The sequence below is a fragment of the Gambusia affinis genome, linkage group LG06 (genome assembly GCF_019740435.1).
Source record: "Gambusia affinis linkage group LG06, SWU_Gaff_1.0, whole genome shotgun sequence".
Taxonomy (NCBI): Eukaryota; Metazoa; Chordata; class Actinopteri; order Cyprinodontiformes; family Poeciliidae; genus Gambusia; species Gambusia affinis.
The window spans coordinates 9,142,502-9,165,216 of record NC_057873.1 but is presented as its reverse complement, the minus strand read 5'-3'; the positions used below and the strand labels follow the sequence as shown (position 1 = coordinate 9,165,216).

The 22,715-nt window shown below is 39.5% G+C and overlaps 1 protein-coding gene across 1 annotated transcript in view; it reads right to left on the bottom strand.

The window, feature by feature from the left end:
* Positions 1-14,950, bottom strand: part of LOC122832660 (calsyntenin-2-like) — a 266,537-nt gene extending 251,587 nt beyond the window's left edge. Inside the window, exon 1 of the mRNA XM_044119639.1 lies at positions 14,503-14,950. Within this exon, the coding sequence (XP_043975574.1) occupies positions 14,503-14,566 (64 nt within the window). The 5' untranslated portion in view covers positions 14,567-14,950. The remainder of the gene's footprint in view (positions 1-14,502) is intronic.
* Positions 14,951-22,715: the final 7,765 nt, after the last annotated feature.

The following is a 22,715-nucleotide window of genomic DNA, read 5'->3' as shown; positions in this document are numbered from 1 at the left end:
GCAGTGTGTTTCCACAATCAGATGTTTAAGCACAAAGAATAAGAGTTCTGGGACTTTATAAAGACAGCTTGTGTCTCTTATGGACGTTTTGTCTCCATTTGTTGTACATATATAACCATTTATTTGCATATAGTTGCCATTATTTTTTTATATTCATTAATAGTAGCATTCTGATTTAAATAGCTATATCACATCAATATGTTAAAACATGGTATAGTCAGTGCAATTCATAGGACAAAGTAACTGAAAACTGTAACTGAAAATATAGGAAAATGGTAGCAACAACACGTTAGGAACATCCTTCAAATGATGCCCTCTAAAGGCATCTGTCATGAATTGCGGTGGTGAGGCAGACACTGAAAAACCCACGTTTGAGTGTAAAACTTATGAATTTAATGATAACCAAGACGACAGGGAACAGGACGGCAAGTGCGACGAAGATCCGACGAAGACACAGAGACACAGGTGATGCTAAATACACATGAGGTAATCAGGGGACAAGACACACCTGGGAACTAATCAAAGGGATAGACAGGACAATACAGAGACTCAGAGACACAGGAAACTCAAAATAACCTCAGAAAAACACTGATCCTGACAGCCTCAAAAGGTGTTTATAATTGTGCAGCTATATAAAGACGAGCTGAGCACTTTCAGATTCAGTTGTAGCTTGTTCCAAAGTGGGAAAGAGCCTCTTGTCCTCAAACTCTGAACATAGCAAAGGAACGTAATAAACATATGCAAGCCAATTACATATGTTTTTTGAGAAGTTCAATGCAGGATTAGGTTATAAAACTATATCTGATGCTCTGAAAGTGTTGTTCAGTCAACCACATACCTATTGAGAAATGGTTTTCCACATAAACCGGACATATTCGTAGAAGCAGGCCTGTGGTAACTCTGGAGGAGCTGCAGAGATCCCCAGCTGAGAAGGACAACCATGTTAATGGACAAGCTGTTAGAACTGCTCTACACAACTCTGGCCATCACCTTGATCACAATATGTCCATAGTGACATATGCTGATGCTGCAGGGATTTGTTTCTACAGGGAAGCTGGTCAGAGTTTACAGGAACATGGATGGCGCTACATAAGAAAGAATGCTGGAGGAAAACATGTTAGAGGCAGCAATGGACCTCAGACTGGTCAGGGAGACAGCAACGCAAAACGTGCAGCCAGAGCTACAAAGGAATAGCTTGGGTCAAATAATATTCTGTGCTACTTTGTATTGGTCTATTGGATAAAATCTCAATAAAATGCTATTAAGTTTGAGATTGTGGCATAACAAAATCTGAAAGTCAATACTGGTAAACTGTAAGTATGCACATAATGAATGAACACACAAATTTATTTCCATGGTTTTATGTGTTTAGGACAGAAACAATAATTAGCCGTATGAACACAAACCCTGTCTACATGCCAGCGTGTGTGTTTTTCCTGCACGAGTTTGCGTCTCTGCCTCTTCAGGGTATGTTTGGCCCTGAAAAAGCACAGCTCAACTAAAGTCAACACAAGCTTCTCAGAGAGCAGAATTTAAAAAGGGTCTGGATTAAAGAATTCAGCTTTTAAATGTCCCTTACCCAATGCCCTTCCAAAAGGAGAATCTCTGTGGAGGTACTTGTTCAAGAAGAAAAAAAAACAGTGTGAATCAGAAACAGAAAAAGAGAGAGAAAGATCCTGAGGGAAGGAGAGAGTAGAATGATCAGCTCTGGCCAAGCTTCGTCATCAGTAATTACCTCCATGCTAATACTGCACCAGAAAAAAAATATCACCGTGGGAGCATGGAGAAAGATGAGGGTTATAGATTGAAGGACCATAAAACAGAAAAATAGGAGATAGAATTTCTGATATTACTGACTCCGAGATTAGACAAATGCAGACAGGGGAAAAGACACAGATTAGGACAAGATAAAGGCAGATACAGAACAGAACAGGAGACGGACAAGACGGAACAGAGAGGATGCAAAGCAGTGGGAGGAGGAGGAGGAGACACACAGTGACCCAGATCTTCCTCCTGGTAACACAATCGGAGCTGCTTCCACCAGGCTGCAGCAGAGCTGGAGCACAAATTAAGAAATATAGAGCAATGTTGTGAGTCAAAGCTGTGCCTAGAATGTGCTATCTGATCCAAAGTATTGTAAAAATAAAAATACTTGCAGTAGCCTGATCCGAGAGTTCACATCCCTCAGGGTATGACCTCGACACCTAAATGCGCTCACACGCACATTTGAGCATGCAATTACTGAGTCTGTGCAACAGCCAAAGGGAACCTGGGATGCACCTTTGCAGATCTTTGTGTGTGTATGTGTGTTTCCACCTGAAGATGTGTGTTCGTGGCCCAGTTACAGCACAGGATGAAAATTACTGCATCCATGACAGACCTTTTTTATATAGATGGTCACAGCTGCTCAGAACCTCCATCCCTGTATGTGTTTGGGCATTCGTATGTCCACGTGAGCGAGCGATTCGTCCTGGAACGAAGGTCTTTATCTTAAATGGGCGCATTCAAAGTTTTCAGTTATTGTCTTTTGTGTATTGTGGTACACACTCACTGTGCGTGCAATACACATAACTCCCCATGTGCACTTCATAAAACTGCATGATTCATGGGTCAGTGTGGTCAAAGATTTCTATTGCAGCTTGAAAAATAAAACCTGCTTGAGAGAATCACGGGGCACTGCCCAAGGAAACTCAAACTGAACACTTTATTTTGAGATTCTATGTGGTGCAGTTTGATCCAACTGAGCAAACACCCACAGGGCACAGACGCAATACCCAGCCAAAGCTTTTTTTCACACTTTGTCCCTTTATAATCACAAAGATCTGTGTATTTTACAGAATTTTTTGTGCTAGACCAAAATATCTGGAAAAGTGTGGGGTGTATTTCTATTAAGCAAACAATATTCTGATAGCCTTAATAAAAATACTGTATCAAAATAGCATACAGGAGGCAGTTAGAACACCCAGGATTACATCAGACAGGTCAGGAATAAAGTTGTGATAATTATTGAAGCAAAGTTAAGTCATACAAAAATTTTGGACAGACCACCATTGGTGCTCCAAATGTGGACAAACAGGCATAGGTATTGAACAGATGGATGGGATGGTATCAAAAAGTATATTTGTGTCTTGGCCTAATCAAAGTTCAGACCTAAATCCAAATTTAAATTCCTTGCAAGACCTAAAAATATACAAAAATGTCAGTCTCTAGCACCATTCATACCCAAAAAGATTTGCAGGTATCAATGCAAAGGAAGTTCGTTCTACAATGAAGGAGGTTAGACGATAAGTACATGGCAAACTGCTTAGATTTTCATTTGTAAAAGAATTTTTCGAATTCTTTTTCAACTTTACAATTATGTGCTATTTTGCCATGGTTTGTCACATAAATGACAGGAAAATGCATTAATGTCTGTGGGACACAATTTTGCTAAATGTAGGAAAGTATAAGGGTTGTGAAACCAACCAACACCAGACTGTTAGGCTGAGCAAATTTGTCTGCGCTTTACTGACCTTAGAAAACCCCAGGCTACTCCAAGTACATTTAAGAACAATGACACCATCTTGAATCATTAAGTATGTAAATACTGAATGCCATAAATCGAAACTCTCTTGAAAACTTTATGTTTACTAACCTGTCTCAAGATGGTCTAAACCCAGCTCAGGTTCACTATTAGAGGGTGAACAATCCAATCAATCAATCAATCAAATTTTATTTGTACAGCACATTTCAGCAGCAAGGCATTTCAAAGTGCTTTACATAAAATCAAACACAAAAACACAATGCAACACAGAATCAACAATAAAAACACAATATCAAGTCAGACCCCGTCAATAAATTTGCAAAGGATTATGTTTTAAATAGAACTCTAAACAAGTGGGTTTTTAGTTGAGATTTAAAGGAAGTCAGTGTTTCAGCTGTTTTACAGTTTTCTGGAATTTTGTTCCAGATTTGTGGTGCATAGATACTGAATGCTGCTTCTCCTCCAGCGCTTGGTGAATTCTGCTTCACAATTGTAGGAAGAGCCGACATCGAAGGATCAAAAAGCGATGTCGCTACAAATGCTTGGCTGCTGCAAGTACATCAGAATCGCAGTCAGGCAGTAAGTTTCCCACACACTGTACAGACACATAACATGTGAGCAGTTGCTGGAAGCTGCAAGGTCATCTGTGCATAATGAGAGATAGACACAGTTTGTTTTGGTACTAATATGTTTGAAAATCTGTTGACTCAGTCTCACAATCATTTCTCACCTTTTTCCAGACTACATGTTATAAACGCTGAATATACGCATGCTGCAGAACATTCTGTTATTTCTACCCGTCCATCTGTCACTCATTCATCCGTGTTCCAGCACATCCTGACCACAACACGCCGTGGGGTCCCTGTAGCCTTCCCATGCAGCTCTATTCCTCCAATAATGCAAATTCCCACTCACACTGTCTGGCATGAAGACAAAGACACCGGTGCACAATGGATAGCTCCACTCAAGCAGTGCCTTGCTGAGTGTCATTGGCTCGCTCCAGGACCAAGGACAGCACATAGCATTGGCATAGTGTGGGCCTATTATCCGCCTGTTGCAAGCCATTCCCTGTAAATGTGCAGCGTTTCAAAAGGAGGATAAAAGCAACACTCTCTTCTGTCAAAAACAATAGCGGAGATGCCTCTTGCAAAGCCTTTCAACAACCCCAACCTGCATCATCTCACATAAAATCTTGCCTTCAGAGCCTTGATAATACAATGTGTAAATCTAAATGTTTCCTAAGTATTTGGCACCCTGCTCTTTTAGCTTTTGAGATAAATATCTCTATTCATTTCAGTGACTATAAAAAGACAGCAGCAGGTCTTTGATGTGAGCATAAAAGAACAGTTAAGTAAAACAGGTGAAAGCTCATTAGAGCTCGTCTCCAGAGGTGGCCACCCTCTGCAGAAGAGTGGCAGACATTGCAGCATCTGCGTGCAAGCTGGACTGACACCAGGGATGCTGACGAAACTCACAAAACCCTCCACTGTATACCACAGACGAATCATGTCACATGCAGAAAAAAAAAACTAAGTGCATACATCTGGAATTGTACAATTATTTTTATCTTGGCAAGAGGTTTATATGTGTGAGTCCATAAGAAGGCATTCAAGCTAGAATGAGCCAATGAATGGTGTGATTTCACAGGTAAGCTCTTCCAGTAAACTCCCGCTCAGCCTGTAAATGACTAGCATATGGACGGGCAACTGTTGCCTTCCTGGGGAAATGGATGGATTAATTGAAATTGAGCCCAGTGACAGACTAGCATTTAATAGGACCATGGTGCTTGTATCAAACCTCAAACCTTTATCGAATACATGGTGCTCATGCTTCTAATAGTATTATACATTCATACTTGGGAATGTGTGATGCTGTTAAAAGTACTAAAGAAGAGAAGTAATGCTTATGTGAAGCTGACCTGAATACATAGCTGCTTTTAGCACTGACACTGCATTAGCATTTTCCCAGATCCAATAAGTGTAAGTCTGTGGATAAGTGTTCATTAAGTATGCAACTTTGGTCTTTCTGTCTAATTTTGCAAGTTTAATTTTTATCTAATGCAATCAACACTCTCTTTAAGGAATACATTCTTTCCTACAAATCCTTCCCCTATTCTGGGAATGGGTCTGGGGGATAACAGGTCTGGGAGGGAAACACAGACAACCTTTGCATAAATTCAATCAATATCCGGCTTCCTGTACAACATAAGAGGTTATACATGTCCGTTTTTAGTAACCAAAGAAGTACTAGAACTTTGTGGCCCTTTACTATTCTTTGGTTTTTGTAAAGCTATAAACTGTCAACACCAACTTCAGTAAATCCAAAGATGTCTTTAATAAAAAAAAAACCTTCAACATTTGTCTCAAACATTAATCCTGTGAGTTTTAATTATTTATAATAGCAGCAAAACAACAACAAAAATATCTAAAGTTTGTCAGGACCTTACTAATCACAAACAGGAGGAATCAGCAAGGAGTGACTGAAAACTGGAGGATAAAACAGAGAGGACATTTTGATTGGAGGAGCAAGGGACAAGTATTTGTTCAATCCCTGAATGAACCGCAATTTTGGGTAGTAGGAGGGATGAATATGTAAACTTGAGAAAACACGGGGCAACAGATATGCATAAAACTATTGTACAGTACTGAAAACAATTTAGAATTCCCATTAAAGTTAAAATGGTGAAAAAATAATGGTATGTTCCTCAGCTGAAGATAAGCAACCAAAACCAAACATGAATGCATTGTAGAAAAACAAAATAGAAAATTAAACATTGGAGGACTTAAGGAAGACAGAAAATAAGACATTAAAATCACTTTATGTTCAAAGGAATATAGTTGTTAGTGGTAAACTATTAGCCTGGAGCAATACCCTTAAGAATGCTTGTAAGCCATTATTAAGTTGTCCAAAATAAACTATAAAAGTATGTTAGTCTATTCTTTTGGCACAGCAATGCTACTTAGAGGCCCATAGGGCTCACCTTGATATCCATGACTCTGTTACTAATTAGCCAACATTTACTTCACCAGACAAAGTCACATCCTCATGGCCACTGGGCAGCAGGATATGAGTCAGACTTAACTCCTATGAGAAATATCGTGCCCATTTAATAGTGCAAGATCTTGCTACTTCCATATTCCCTATGTGAAAAAAAAAATTCTATATTTTTCTTAAATAGAATTATCAGTAATAAATATAGATGTTTTCTTAATTGATCGTGCAAAAGGCGTATCTCCAACATGTCAGAAAAGACCCAAGATTTTATTAAGATTGGTAAAAATGATTCTCCAAAGAACAAATAGAGCATATTTAAGGCTTACTTGACATGACATTTTACTCATTCAGTCAATAAAATATTCACCATAAAACTATGAGTTATTGTTTCTGTGCAGCCTTTTGTCTTGCCAAGATCAATGTCATCCTTAAATTTCTACTTGTTTCCTGGCAACAAGTCTAGGCCAAAGAGCGCATCAAGCAGCTTCCAAAAAATGTAACTGTTACTTTAACAAGATATATGATATATGCTGTCATATCCAGCAATTCATAACATATATTTTATAATATGTTACAGGAAAAACAGCCATAAACAGGAGCAAAAATTGCTACATCTACATTCGTCGCCCACTCTTGTTCTGTCCACTCATAGAGCCTGCTCTCGACTCAGTGTGCCCCACTTGTTAAGTCTGAAGATTTATGAGTCACCGAGACAAAGATCTTCAGCTCTTTTTCCCTGACCCTCCTCTCACAGCACCTGCAATTCCCTCCATCTTGTCCCAGTGATCATTTTCTCAGAGGTCAGCCACGCCCGGCTGTTGTACAGCGACAGGTCAGACGCTATCCGTCAGAGTAAACCCTCCGCTAGTCATCAGCGTGCGTGAGTGTGTGTGTGTTTCTACACCCATGTGCGTCTCTCTTCATGTGTCATCACCGCACACTGAATAACAGAGGAGAGTCCGCTGGTGAAATTGCACCCGAGTTAAGTGATTGAAGCGCGAGAACAAATGGATTAAAGAAGCGCTGAAGAAGGTGGCAGAAGAAGTCTCTTGTATGTCTGGCAGAGCTCTTAAGACTGCATTCAGTATGTTTAGAGAGCAGGAAGGCTCTTCTGCCAACTTTACAGAGCTGATTAATGTGGAGAAGTGGAGATTAAGAGTGGCAGTGAAGTGATAACATATACACATTTATACATGCTGCAGTGAAAACAAGTGATTAAAGTAAAGTCACTGAGCTGAGAGTAACTACTTACACATAATTATCTATTCTTTTTGTTATAGTTTTTGACTTTCACTTTAAAGATAAACAGTGTAAGAAAACCTAACTGTCAAGAGAATTTGGTTATGTGGAGACATGCCATACTGAATATCCAAGACAAGACGGCAAATTATACTTCATTCCACTGCAAAAGTCTACTGTTTCAAATTTGTACTTTTAAAAACACGAGTTTCATCGATCACACGTTGTTTTTGTCAAGAATATCTGTTCACAATAAAATTATTCAGCTTCATGCTGGTTTGATTAATCTACGTATTTTAGATTTTGAGATGCTTAAATCATTGCCAAGATTGATTTTAAAACTGTGAGCCACAACGTAGAAAGTGGGCCCACTGTAAAAGAGCAGCTATCTCCTCAGATACATCAAGTTTTCATAACAGCCTCAGAGGAGAAAATAGGTCTGAAGAGAATAAAAATAAATTGTAATATTTCCCAAAAAAATCAGTGAAGAATTGTATCTTTTTGGTTATGCATGTAGGAAAAAACCCAGATCTTCCCTCTGTCATTGATGTTTAAATAACATATTGAGCAGACTGGGACATAGAACTTAGGCCTTGAGCTTCTCTTACTGTTCTGTTGTGTTTTATTAAAATCATGGAAACAAACTGATTGGCACCAGGAGAAGGTTCTAACTTTAACCATGTTATCAGTTAATAGAAACATTGCATAACATTAAACATTATATATACATCCTTTGTAATCCTTAATTGAAATGGGTCTCCTCACTGCTCTGACTGCAGGCTGGGTTTGCTGTATGACAAGGCTGCCATTGGTCAGCTGTAAGTTCTTCGGACTCACGGCAACACCAACTGATCCGCTGTAACAGCAGGACGATTGGTGCTTTCAGATGTTGTCACTAAAGTCTCCAACAACACAGAAAAAGTTGCTAGATTTATTGGTGGTCGCTTTTTTGAAAAGGAGTCGCACATGAAATATTTCGGCAATTTAATATTGTAGGATCTTGATCCATCACATCTCATTACTCCTGTGGTCTCAGTGTACACAGTTTTTCAATGGTCAATATTTACGAACAATGATATCCTACCTTCATCTTTTTATTAATAATCTGTGTATAGAGATTTAAAAAACCATAAAGACTTATTTGAACTACAACACAGATAAGAAACGCTGCAGCTTTGATCATGTGATATTCTCTAAAGCAAAATTCCTGTAATATGATTTTTTTTTTCTGGTTTAGAACTGACCTTTAACCTGATCTCATCTCTCCATTCCCTGATCTGCCAATTACCCCAACCTCTCTGATTCCCAAAAGGACACTTGAGATTCCAACATGAAACTGCGAATACAAAAAAAAGAAGAAAATATCCTGTCTTGTCTGTGATCAAATGTTCCCACTCTCATTCTATCTCTGTCTGTGGGCCAAATCAATGGGCCTTGGCAGCCTGAACATTTGGTGCCAAGTATGGTCAGCTGTGACCACTCAAAGGAAGCAAAGGAAGAAAAAGAAGTGAAGGAAAGATGAGACACCTACTTACTGCAAGGTGCACCCTGTTCTGTCAGCAGCTGAACTAGATGCTCTCACCCACTGTGACTCCCGTCTCTCCCACTTTCCAAATCTGAAGAGGTAGTAGTTAAAATGCAAGAAGCACAGAAAAATAAAAACACACACAAGAGGAATACCTTAGATACGACCGACCACAAAGCAAATATCAATGAGAGGCTTTCAGAAAAATGCCACTGTATTTGTAGTTCACTGTAAATATTATATGTTCTAATCTTGTGATGGTAGAGTACAATAATATTTTTAGTCAGCCATGGATTTAATGCTATGTTTAATTTATATGACTATGCACTGTTTTGTAATCTCTGTATTTCACACAGCTTGCAGTCGAAAAAAAAGGTTCATAACCACTTATTAGCATATTTTCCTATGTGCAAACCACTGTTCCTATACAGAGAACCAAATATTTACAACTATTTGTAGCCAAGATTCAGATCAGAAGGTAGAACTGGAATACACTGCAATTTCTAAAGTGATAAAAAAATATATTTTTAAGATTCAGTTAAAAAGAATAATTTTTAAATGATAAGGCATTGGCTAGCAGTAAGGTATAACAAGATTTAGTCTTTTACTAAAGTTTAATGTGCCATCTCCAGGCTAAAAAGTCATTTTAATGAGATGTCAGAGAAAGTAATACTAGCATTAGAATTTTTTCCTTTCTATCATGTCCTAATTTCACAAGTCTAAACAGCCAAACTAACAACAAGTAATGTTTTATATTAGAACTAGAATATTTAGAGGTTAGCAAAAATCATAAATTTAGAATACCATAAAAGCAGCATAAATGTGTTTTCCAGCTAAGCAAAGAGTTAGGACGCCCTACTCTGATACACAGTAGGATTCAGGGTGGATTGTATGACGGTAAGTTAGCCTGCTGCAGGAAAGCATTCCCAAACCATTACACTTCCACCTCCATGCTTCACAGCTGGCATGAGGTCCATTTCCTGGACTGCTATATTTGAATTATGCAAACAAATCCTCTGTTCTCGGATCCAAATGGTTTAATTCTAGATTATTATACCAGAAGTCCTGGTCTCTGTCTGTTATCCTCCTGGCACACCTGAACCTGGTCTTTGTATTTTTTGCCCTTATTTCACACCTTAAATGGAGGTTAAACTTAAACAATTACTGTTTGTATTGGTATAAACTTTCATACAAACACAACCAGGTGGGTCCCATTTTATGGCTTTTGGAGACTTCTTTTAGCATGTTCTCACTAAAAGAAGTCATTTGATGGCTTCTGAAGACTTCTTTTAGCATGTTCTCGCGAAAAGAAGTCATTTTATGGCTTTTGGAGACTTCTTTTAGCATGATCTCGCTAAAAGAAGTCATTTTATGGCTTTTGGAGACTTCTTTTAGCATGATCTCGCTAAAAGAAGTCATTTGATGGCTTTTGGAGACTTCTTTTAGCATGTTCTCGCCTGTTCTCAGGGTGGACTTGCTGTGGCAAGTAGATTTGGTTATGCTCATACTCCTTCTGAATGTTTTTCACCTACAGACTGTGATCTGTACAGGTAAGGAGGTGATTTCAGATTGCTTTGAGACCTTACCTGACACAAAACTTGCTAAAACATTATTTCTGAAAGCCTGAAACAGCTTGTTGGATCTCACCATGGTGTTAACACTCATTTTAATGATCAGTAGCACAGCAAACTAAATATCTAAAGTGTAATCAGATTTAATTGTTCTTCTCATGTGAATCACAGTGAATAACCTTCCCCCTATTCTGTTGCTATAAGTATAAAAACAGATTCAGCATCAGCTCTCAGAGGATTGAGCAAGCCCTCCATCTTCCGCTTTGACTCATCCTCCCTGGGTCTACTTTTTGTCTCTGATAGTTGCAGATCTGTGAGGGGATCACCAGCCTGAAGAGGCTCTGACGCAGCAGCCGCAAAGCTCTCCTTCCCCTGAAAAGGCAGAAGGCTGTTCAGGGCTTTCTCAAAGAAGGAGAAAGCAAGTGTTTGTAAATAAATCTGTGTTGTTCCACCGTTCCGCTGAGTGCCGCGTCCCCTGGTCGGGATGAGCCGGACGAGATTTGTGCCACATCCCGCGTCACAGCCTCGTCTGAGGATTTATAGAGTGCCTCCATAATGCACTTTCTCCCGACAAAGAGGGGGCATAAATCTACCTCTTTTTGCCTGCCCCCTCCTTTTTTATTTGCTAATGGGAACCTCGAAAGCCCCCTTGACTTGCTTTATCTCTCTCACACACACTCACAATAGCACCGCCTTACACACCATGCAACATGTACAATACTGTATAGAGAGGTATAAATTATAAAGCCTGCCTCAATCCATCTTAGAACTTTTACTGTGGGACGTCAGAGTCCCAGCAGCTTGCTACCAACAGGCCTGGAAATAAAATCCTAGCCGTTTCCATGCTTGGCAACAAGATAAAATGTAAAGTGTGTTCATCTGGATATAACAAAGCATCAAAAAGAAGTCTCACTAACAAAGAGTCTTATGGTGGGAAGCTGAATTAAAATACACTGCTGGTAATGAGCTAGCTAAATTCACAGGTCATATTGCTTGGAATTACACAAAAGCTAGACTATGGCTAGACTAAAAGCTAGACACTGACAGGAGACACAAGAGACAAGAAACTTTCTGCTTCGTGGCCAAGAGAGTCTGCCCGCTGCGCAGCGACACGCTCAGTCCCGGCAAAATCGTTTGAGCCGCAGCATGCATCTGTGGAGGCAATAATTCCTTTTTAAACGACATCACCTCCTCGCCCAATTCTGCATACTTGGCGGCTGTCACCATGTTGGATGCACTCTATCACTCACACACACCCTCACACGGAAGGATGTTAAAGCTTCAAGCTCTGATTACCGACAACACATACTCAGAGTGGGCGAACACACATATCTAGACACACACAGGAATGCTCTGCCTGTGAGCAGTAAAAAGGTTATGGAGGGACTCCACGGCGACAGTGATTAAAGCAACGTGCACATCCGCTCCGTGCTTTCCTGGAATGAGACGGTGGCTAAACAGGAGTGGCGGCGCTTCAAAGTTATCTGGAGAACAGCTTCGCTTATTGGCACCACACAGTCAGATTTCTCTCCTGCACATGACATGAATGTTCTATTTCAGTCCGTGTTTAAAAAAAAAATTGGAATGCAGAAACAGTTCCAGTGGGAGGAAATGGAAAATGACTTGTTTCTGTCAGCTGTAACAGGACAGGAGGAAGATTGCAAGAACCAACGTAGCCACAGATAGACAGTCTGGAGACATTGGGCTCATTTTTTTGTTGTTTTGTTTTGCTTTTTTTTAAAAAAAAAAAAAAAAAAAAAAAAGAAACTGCTCTGTACAGTGGCCCCGGGGAATCAATTAGAACTGTGGCGCGCCTGGTTTTTCCACCTTCATTGGCTCAGGAGTAATTTGTTTACTTCACAGTCAAGCACTGGATGGAAAACATAATAAATCCTTCCACAATATGAACCATTGTGGTTAGACAGCAGCTAGTGAGGTTCTCATGGTATGAGATCCTCCAGTAACAATACCACACTTTCATGGTATTGTGTAAATTTAGTAAAAACTTTAAACAAAAACATGAACCTTCTAATGACAAAAAAAAGAATTCTCCAACTCTGAAAATATTTACGTGCAATATTTTAATACATAGCAAAAATGAGCAAAAATAAAATCTTAATGTGTTTATTGTACAGAATAATACATTTTAGTTGTTCTACTTTTTATAGAATAATAAGTAACTGTCAAGTCAGCCAGCTGACTGGCAGTGTGCAGCAACTGTTTTGCTCTGCAAGAAATAAAAATCTGAGTATTTCAGAACTTTTTTTTTAAGGATTTGAAACGGTGAGAAAGCTATGATGGAAAATGTAGTCTTGAAGCTGCGGTATACCTTGACATCAGTAACTAGCCCATGCCTCATTCTACTTTTCCAAGCCAAACAGTTTGCAAACAGTTACCTGGGTAACCCCATCGGTTTCCCAACAGGCAGCACCCAGCTGATGCATCAATTTATTCCCGAGCACAGCACATTATGGTCATCCTGTTGGAAGTCTGCAAGAGGACTTGGGGCAAAATTCTGACCTCTTGTCCAGGTTACACAGCCTGCAGCGGCTCTATTTCCATCTGTTTTTCCTCTACACAGACAATAAACCAGGGGAGGCTGGCTGTTGTGTCAGGGAGGATGAGCAGCTTATTGCAGCTGCAGAGTCTCCTGTGCCTGCCAGACGAAACTGACAGATGTCAACCTGTTATTTCATGGAAGTAGAAGAGCTCATCCAGGGTCCAAGGGGAGTTGATTAGCACAAACCTGTTGCCACGTGTAGCAGCTTTACCCACGACACACGCTGCTCTCGCTGGAGATCTGAGCAGCGGGTGGGTGAGGACTAAAATTAGTTCAGCAAGTGAAGCAAGAAAGTGCCAACAGTGAGACACACAGTTGTGACATCTGGATGTTGTCTTGCTGTATGACTGTGGCTTTGTGGAGGGGGGTGGCTACTCTTCTCATGTTTTGACATTTGTGTGAGCTAATCGGATTAGTCGGCCGTTAATAATTCATGTCATATTAAAGTTTAAGCACCAGCTATTGCACAACAAGGAAAAAAAATGGGGATCTTTAAGTTCACTCTGTGTGCTTGTCACAGACATTTTGATCAGCACTACTTTTAGGGAAGAGATTTCCTAGAATTTCCTGATCTGGACTTCACATCTACATCATCACCATTGATGTTCCAAATTTTAAACATAAAACTTGCATATTCAGAAAACAACAAAAAAAAAATTCAGCATATGTGCAGTTTTATCAGAACTTGCCTCGCATCCTCTGCTTTCCTCCTACATAACTCCACCTATCAGTCTCAAACAACAGGGAAGCCCTGCAGGCGTGCACTACTGAGCTGAATAACGCAACGTTTCTCCCACATCCAGCTCTTACTTACAGAAATGTGAGCTGTAAATGTATCAAAGGATAGCAGATCTGGACCAAAACAGGTCACCTTGTTAAGCAGCACAGACAAGCTGCAGGAGATAAAGCAAACACCTTGAAATGCCATTGGTGATCAGGATAGAGCAGAGATGTTATCGAGAATCGGAGAGCAATCAGCGACGATCAGCAGGGAGTTATCAGTGTCAGGGGGAACATTTATTTTTATTTCTGCACAGATCTACACCAACAGCTGCTGAGCCCGGAGTAGGCTGCCCTTCACCTACCGTACCTTTGGTGTGAGCGGCGCTCAGCCCCGCAGCCAGAACTGCCAACATGCACACTATCCTCGGCATCTTCTCGGTGGGAGATTCAGCAACTGCTGAAAGGAGAAGGACCACAGCGACCTCTTTCCTCCTCGTCCTTCTTCTTCTCTGCCTCCCTCTTTTCTTCTTTTTTATCTTCTTGCCACCTTTTGTTTTCTAATTTCGCGACCGGTTCCTGTCCTTGCTCTCTTCACGCAGTGTGGAAACAGTTCACGGGCAATGTGGGACAAGATGAGTGGCGTGGAGTAGTAGTAGGGAGATGGGGAGGAGGGGGGGGAGAAAAAAAAGTCGGGTATTCGGAGTAGCAGCCCGACTCTGACGCGCGTCTCTCACGCGGCTTTGAGTGGCGGCAGGTGAGGTGGACTGAGCGGAGCTGAGACGGGACCAGAGAGCGGCGTAGCCCGGGTCCACACCGAGCGACGTCACAGGGAGGAGAGAGGTGGATTCAGTCACTTTTTTACCCCTCCCGTTCCTGTTTTGTAGAGCATCCCAACCCACTCCAAAGATTGGACCGTTTTCCATGCACCAACCTATAACAGCTGTCTCGGATAAGCGGGGCATGAGGAGATGCGGTGAATAGTTCAAAAACAGCCCTGGGCTTTCTCACTTAAATATCCCAACTCTGGATATTGAGGCAATGTTGCACTAATGATCTCTACTTTATAATATCACAGTCATACGAGCTAAAGTATGCGTTTTAGGTAACATTGAAAAACGCAAAGCTGATACCTGAGTCGGTATTAAAGTAAACAGACTTGAAATCAGAACTGGCCCAAGGCATAAACGAAAGAAGCTTAGATCTCCCAAACCATTAGAAGCATCCCATAAATATTTGAGTTTTGATACAGTCCATATCTAAAATGTTTGTCTGCTTTTGAAGGATTACAATGCTAGTTTATTTTGTGGACAGTTTTAAACTGTCTACAAAATATTTTAAAAAAGGGGATTTGCAAGTTTTGTCTTTTTTTTTAAATAAAATTTTACTGATTGTTACCCATAGTTACAACATGATGCTTCAAGTTCAGCTGTTTGTGTTCGAGTTCAGTTTGTTCACAAATAACATCTCAGAAAATAATAACCACGTATCTGATTGATTTTCAGCCCGTTCAATTAAAATTTGTTTAGGAAAGGAATGAGGTGATCTGGCCCCACAAACCAAATTCTGCCAAATTCTACTAATTCATGCAGATTTTATACTGGGGTTTTGTTGTTTCAACCAATTAAACCAGCAAACAAGACAGCAAGCACATTGCCAAATTAAACAGCTAGTCCTCATATGTGTAACATGACGTATTTTCAGCCTCATCTGACAAGTTACGCTGCTTTTGTCACAGATGTCTGATTTGATCCCACTTTTAAATTAACTCTTCTTTCAAAATGGGGAATTTTGTTGCTATTATTAGTTATGTACAAAATGTATTTAATTAGTCATCTAATCTGATGTGAAAAGGTTTTTCCCCAGGATTTTTTTTCCGTTTTAATTCCTTTTAGTTATTTTCTTAACTAAATGTATTAGGTCACTGCACACATTTTATTATCTATCAAGAATAACCTCAGCCTAAATGATGACTTCATTTATTAGAGAGGGAGAAAAAAACTATCCAAACCAACCTGAACATATGTCATTAACTGAGATGCACCTTACCTTTATGCTATGGTTTTCATTTAGTCTAAAGGTGTCCAAAGTCAATCCTCAAGAGAAAGTATCCTGCATGTGTTTGTTTAACCAGGGAGAAAACAAAGACATGCAGGAGACTGATCTGGTCCATTTGCTTGAGGAGGGACTTTGGACATCCCTGATTTAGTCATTTTTAGCCATTCAGAAGTGGACTTGCAGCTATGCTTTAGATCCTGCTTCTGCTATGTAACTGAAGTTCACTTGAGTTTAAGGTCACAAAATGATGGCTCTGCATTTTCCTTCAGGGTTTTCTGCTAGAAAGCAGAATTCATTATGCAAATTTTTCAACAAATCATCCAGATGCTGATGCAGCAAAGCGGCCCCAGACCATCACACTGCCGGCACCATGTTTAGCTGCAGGAATTATGTCCTTTTTCTGAAATGCTAAGTTAGTTTTACAGCAGACAAGACTTCCAAGAAATTCAACATTTGTCTTGTTAGACCAAAGAAATATTTTCTCAAAAGTGACTTGTGGTCTTTTACCAACGACAAAAGAGAAGTCCTACAATCGCTAAAATCTGAGGCTACTCATGTTTCCTTCAGTGGTTTTTGATCCAGTGGCACCACAGGCAACGGGTTTGGGATAGGTTTTTCAAAGGATTTGATTCATTTAACATAGTGCTGTGTGAAAGCTAACAGTACCAGAAGAAAATGTAGCAAATGTTGCAATTGTGGTCCCCAAACGGACCAAGTTTACCAGACTCTTGGGTGTGAAAACACCTAGGTGTCAGAGAAAAAACAGAAGAATAATGTAAGTAGGCAAACTCTTTTTCACAGCAATTTTTGCACGAGAATGTTCTTTCACAGCAATACAGACGGTTTGGGAGAGATGTGGGGACATGAAGCCAGAATCTTAGAAGGGAAACTAACTTTTATTTAGTTTTATTTGTTGTTGTTAACATCTTAAAAACATATGCATCTGAAATGAAGTAATTTAATTCATAGTTAGTTGTCTCATTCATGTTTTCTAAATGATGTCATGTCTTAAATTCCTTGGTACCAGAAGCTTTCTAATTGATCAGTGGTATAATTATACTGCTCCTGAAAAGTAGGAGATCAGCCGTATGAGGTAAACAAAATGGAAAAAGAAAATCAAGCGCAAAATGTATCAAAATTGTTCTGACATGCAACACGATAGATGTTCTTTCCACGGCTTGTAAATCCAAGCTATCTTGCAACAACTCATCCATGACCAATAACAAATTCCACTTGACCAATTTAAATTAAATACAAATAAATTACTCTGCTTGTTCCATCCTGAAGAAACTATTTACCATGCTTCTTACATTTTATATATTGTTACTACTTTCAGAAACACCAAATCAAATGTAAAAGTCCCAGTGGGACATAGCTTATTTTTTTGTTCTGTTTTCGGAAAACAGAACAATATTGTTTACAAAGATTCAGAGTAAAACAAAAAAACCTTCTTGGTTTTTTTTCTACACGTTGCGTGTTAGTTTATGTGCAAGCTGGGGCTGGGCAGCGAGATTAATAATAACTTTTTCAATTTTCCTGAGCAGCCTATCTCAAAGGAACTTTTCTTTTTCCTCTTATGGATTATCTCTACTGGTTTAGAATTATTCTGGGAGACACAGAAAAAATATTGCCTCCGTTATCTCAGGAGAGGAATGGAAAAAAAAATTGGCGCAAACTGATGACAATGCAGTGATTCCATTTACATTGCCCACTGATTAAATTAATTTTGGTCTGGATTTTTTTTTTTCTGGAAATGATTTAGGTGAGATACAATTGCTGGAAAGGACTCCTCAGGCTAATATAATCAAAAGGAGATTGAAAAAAGTACAGTTTTGGATCTTAAATTGTAGTTTTGAGAAGCTGAGGGAGTTCAGAAATGTACATTCCTAGGGTCCATAAGGGAAATTCACATCTTATCCAACTGAATATTGGAATATTGATCTTATTTGGTCCAGTTTATAATCAGTGGTCCTTCCCCAGATATTTAGCTTTTAAGAACAGATAGAATACCTCAGTATATTTCACAAACACAAAATGATCCACAATTCATCATTTCTTATGTGTCTTTCTGGCCACATGCAGCATTGCTGATAATGACACTGGAATTTTGCTCTACAGTATTCATCTAAAATACTTAAACTGTTCAAAACCTTCAGTTCAGAGTCCAAAAGACGGTTCCACCTATTATTTTTGTGTATGAAATAAAATTTGGTCTGCTTGCCTCGTGTGTTTCCTACATGACTGACAACCATCTGCTGTGCGGGTTGCTAAACATTCATGGAAACAACAAGAAGGGGATGAGAATATGGGATTAAAATTCATGGCACAAGGTTTTGTGATAAATATTCAATGTGTATGCTGTCAGTTTAGTTGCTCTGCGAAGAAATAAAACCAATAAAAGCCTTTAGAAGACATTTATTTTGGTGTGAAAAGCTTGCAGAAGCCTGGATCATTTAAGGCTTCACATAACCTCACAATGACAGCAGCCACAAAACCCCACAGAACGTAAAACCAGAGATACACAGAGAGAGTAATGTCTTATTATAAATTCAAGAAGATGTGATGCTTTTGTATTGATTTCTATTCTTTAAGGCTAAATCTCAAGGCTGCTCAGGGCTCACTTCACATTCATTGATGATGCACTGCAGCAGAGCACAACGGGTGCTAATGAGTTGCCCTGACTGCCACAGGGTGACATTCAGCATGGTGGAACGTATAGGAGCCCTGTCGCTAGGCAGGCTTAGTCAGCATTAGGAGGATTTTGAGGCGCCCAAACATGTGTATGAGTTACACTGTAATACACACTGAGTTAGACTTCAGTATGACTGAGACACAATGTTACTGCTCCAACATTGTGCAAAAGCATTTAGATGTTCACACTTTCTCCATGTTATACCCCAAAATTTTCTTAGGGATTTTATAGAATAGGCAAAAACAGCATTGTGCATAAAATGAAGTAAAATGAAACTTGAGTTTTTTTCAAAATGTGTCAGATACTTGAGTTAATTCCTTACTATGATGCCCTAAATAATTGAGAGTAACCAGTTGCCCGTAAAAGACAAACAGGGAAAATTCACAGACAGAACAAGCAACAACATGGTTTTGCAGAGTGTTGACTCAGCAGATAGAAACGAATGCCACACATATGTGTACATTAAAATGTTTTTGAACCCCAGTCTAATTTTTCTTCCACTTCACAAATATGCACTAACGTGTTATGCTTCAACATAGAATAAAACACACTGAAGTCTAGCGGTAGTGTGTTAATAAGTAGCAGTTCACATGGTATGAATGCTTTTGCAAGGCAATGTATGTTCATTCCATCAAAAACTTGCATGGAAAACGCAAGAAGAAAACAGTTTAAAGGCTGTTTCCACATCTATGGCGGACCCATTCAGAAATGCTGTCCGACGAACTCTCAGCTTTCTCCACCCAGCAGTCAGGCTGGAGATCCCTCTGTGCACAGCAAGTGTGACAGATAGAAAAGCACACTCATGCATCTTAATTTGATAATTTGCTGAACACATGGAGAGAACAGAAACTCCATCTTCTTCATTGCTGAACCTAATGGTCCATTGTGCAGCTATTTGGAATATAATAATAGAGAAAAGCGAACTCCTTTATTGTATATGTGCAACATTTTATGTGTCAATCTGAAGTGGTAGTTAAACTAAAATAAGTATTTTCTTTTTTCCTACTCTACAGTGAATAAATTTAAACTTGATATTGCAGACTAACCAAGCCAGACGGCTCCTGGATCTTGTTGTCATTCTGTTTCTTGTCGCTACTCCCCCCTAAACCCCATTTTCCCATCTTGTGCCTCTGGGCAATCTAGCAGCACCTTCCTCCTTCTCTTAGCTGTCCCTCAACTCCTAGGTCATTTTGTCTCAAGCAATCACCCTCCCATGTTTCTATTTGTCCCATCTTTCATCCCATATCTCCTCCCGCACCCTGCCCTTGTTTCTCCTGATGCCTCCTTCCCGGCTCTATACATGGTCTAATCACTCCACTGTCACCGCATTCAGATCTCTCTATCCGTCCGTCGGTTCCCTCGCTCTCCAGTTAGTGTGTGTGACAGAGTGCAGTGCCTCAGCATACTCCCACTGACAGCTGGCTGGAGCTGGAGCAGCAGCAGGAGCAGGGGGAGGAGGTGAGCGGGAAAGATGAGAGGAGGAAGAGAAAGGCAGGGAGATGGAGCGTCATCCCCCTGGCGGTCCCCACATCCCCACCTCTCCAACCTCGGGCTCTCTCCGAGGAAGTGTTGGTGGTGCTGCTTTGATGCCGCCTACATCACGCAGAGGTCTGATGCTGTGAGGATGCCTCCTGGCCCTGCTTTGCCTCGCCTCACAGCCAGGAACTGGGCCACAAGTTGTCATCTGCTAAAAAGCCTTGCAAATTTCTCAATCCCATTACCAAGCACTACAAAAACAAATATTTCTTCTCCAGTCTGGAAAAAAAAACACATTTCAAAAACCTCTGCATCCACTTAATTCATTTCTCTGCTTCTTTCTTTCATCCTCTCTTTCCAATTACACACTATAAGACTAAACTAGCAGTTCTGCATGAGAATAAGTCTGAATAAATTCCAAATGCTGTGCTGCACGTATTTGCAAAAATGTATCTGCGTTCACAGCAATAGTATAGTTGACATTGACAACCAGATTAACTGCTGTTTAATGTACAAATTATATTAATAAAACCAAATATTTTTCTAGTAGCTGTAGTAGAGTAACAGGCCCAACACACTTATTGAAGTACAAAAGATAAGGCGCTCAATGTGTCTTCCTTAAAACCTGAATAAACAAGTCACTATTCGATGAAACAGTGTATAGAGAATCCCCATCCAGTATTCGTAGATTTTTCTTTAGAATGTAACTCAAAATTATCTCTGGAAAATTTGCTTCTTCAATGAATTTTTTTGTCCTGCATAGCTGAAATATTTGAAGGAAATCCAGTTTGAAAAGCTGAAATACCTACGCACCAAGATGTTTGTTTCTGCAGTAATGCCAAGATGACTTCCACAGTGTGCATAGTAATAATAACCTTGATTTTATTTATGCATAAAATTATTTAGGCATATTAAGGTATATTTGGCATTTGCTCTCTTAATATTGCTGATTACAAGCATTTTTAGAGGGGTCTCAAATCACTGAGGTCCACTATGCTTTGATTAAAGTGTTGTATGGAAAGCTTTGTTTGTCTTTGTAAAGCACAGAGTAAGTTAATTAAATGCACCTTGTTTGATGGAGTAGAAATTTTTTGAAAACTGATGCCGTTATGGTCATAAATGAAAAACAAACAGATGAATAAAAACACTCCTGTATTTGTGTGGAATATATGAAGGTACAGTTTGTTTGTTTGTCTGTCTGCTGCTGAGCACAGCTTGCTGAGACTCCATATCGACTTCGTGTCCAGATTGAACAAACAGTTTTCAAGACAAAGGTACTTCCTGCTTCTCTAATCTCAAAGCAGACTACAGGAAGCGCTTTTCTCTAAATATTTTATAATGCCAAAATTAGATTAATCCCTATTATTCTGACTTGGAGCTTTTCGTTTGACAAAAATAAACAAGAGTTATTTAACAAGAGGCTGTCAAGAATACAATGAAAATTTGTATTTTGGTCAACTCAAACTTATTCCTCTCTCTAATGTTGCTTCCGAACTGATGATGACTGACTCCACATGCAATTTATGGAGGATTTTTGTCAATTTATGACCACAAGTCACAGTAATCCCTGATTATGAAGCACAAATCATACTCTAGATACGCAGAAATATGCAGCTGTAATTGTAGCATCAGATATTTCAAGTATTGGCTTAACTAATTATTTGCTAATTAACTAAATATTCCATGAAAATCACCAGCATTTTTATTAGCTTACAGCTAATCTGCTAAAGCACTCATTTAGGACAACAACACATTTCTCAATAGTTTATAATAGTCAAAATCAACTCACCTCGTTCAGAAATATTTAAGAATGTGTGCGACAAGTATTTTTTTTAAGGTTAATTTAGCTTGTTTGCGTCGTCTGACGGTGGCATAAACTACTTCTGGCCCGGTAAAGTCACTTCCGGTTTACCGTCAAGTCCTTGAAAACAAATTCAATAAACTGTAGAGCCCCCTAGTGGTACGGGAGAAGAATCCAACACATGAGGATGCAGAGTGGACTAAAACCAGAAGTAAGAAAGGTTTATACAACAGGAATTTAATGGCACCGTAGCAGTTTGCATGTGGGTCACAATGTTCAGTTCTTGTTTAATCTCATCAGAGCATCTTTCTACTAATGTTTCCTGGTACTTCGCAAACTATAAAACAGACTTCTGATGAATTATTTTAAATTCTTCCTCCTTTGTTGCTCTTCCAGTAAGGCCAGATTTGTGGCTTTCGCAGTATTTATTCTATGATTATTCTATGATTAAATAACACATATTGACCCTAAAACGGTGGCATCAAAAGACTATTAGTTACACTACATTTTTTTATGGTATCAGAGTAAATGGGGTTGAATACATACACACACCCTT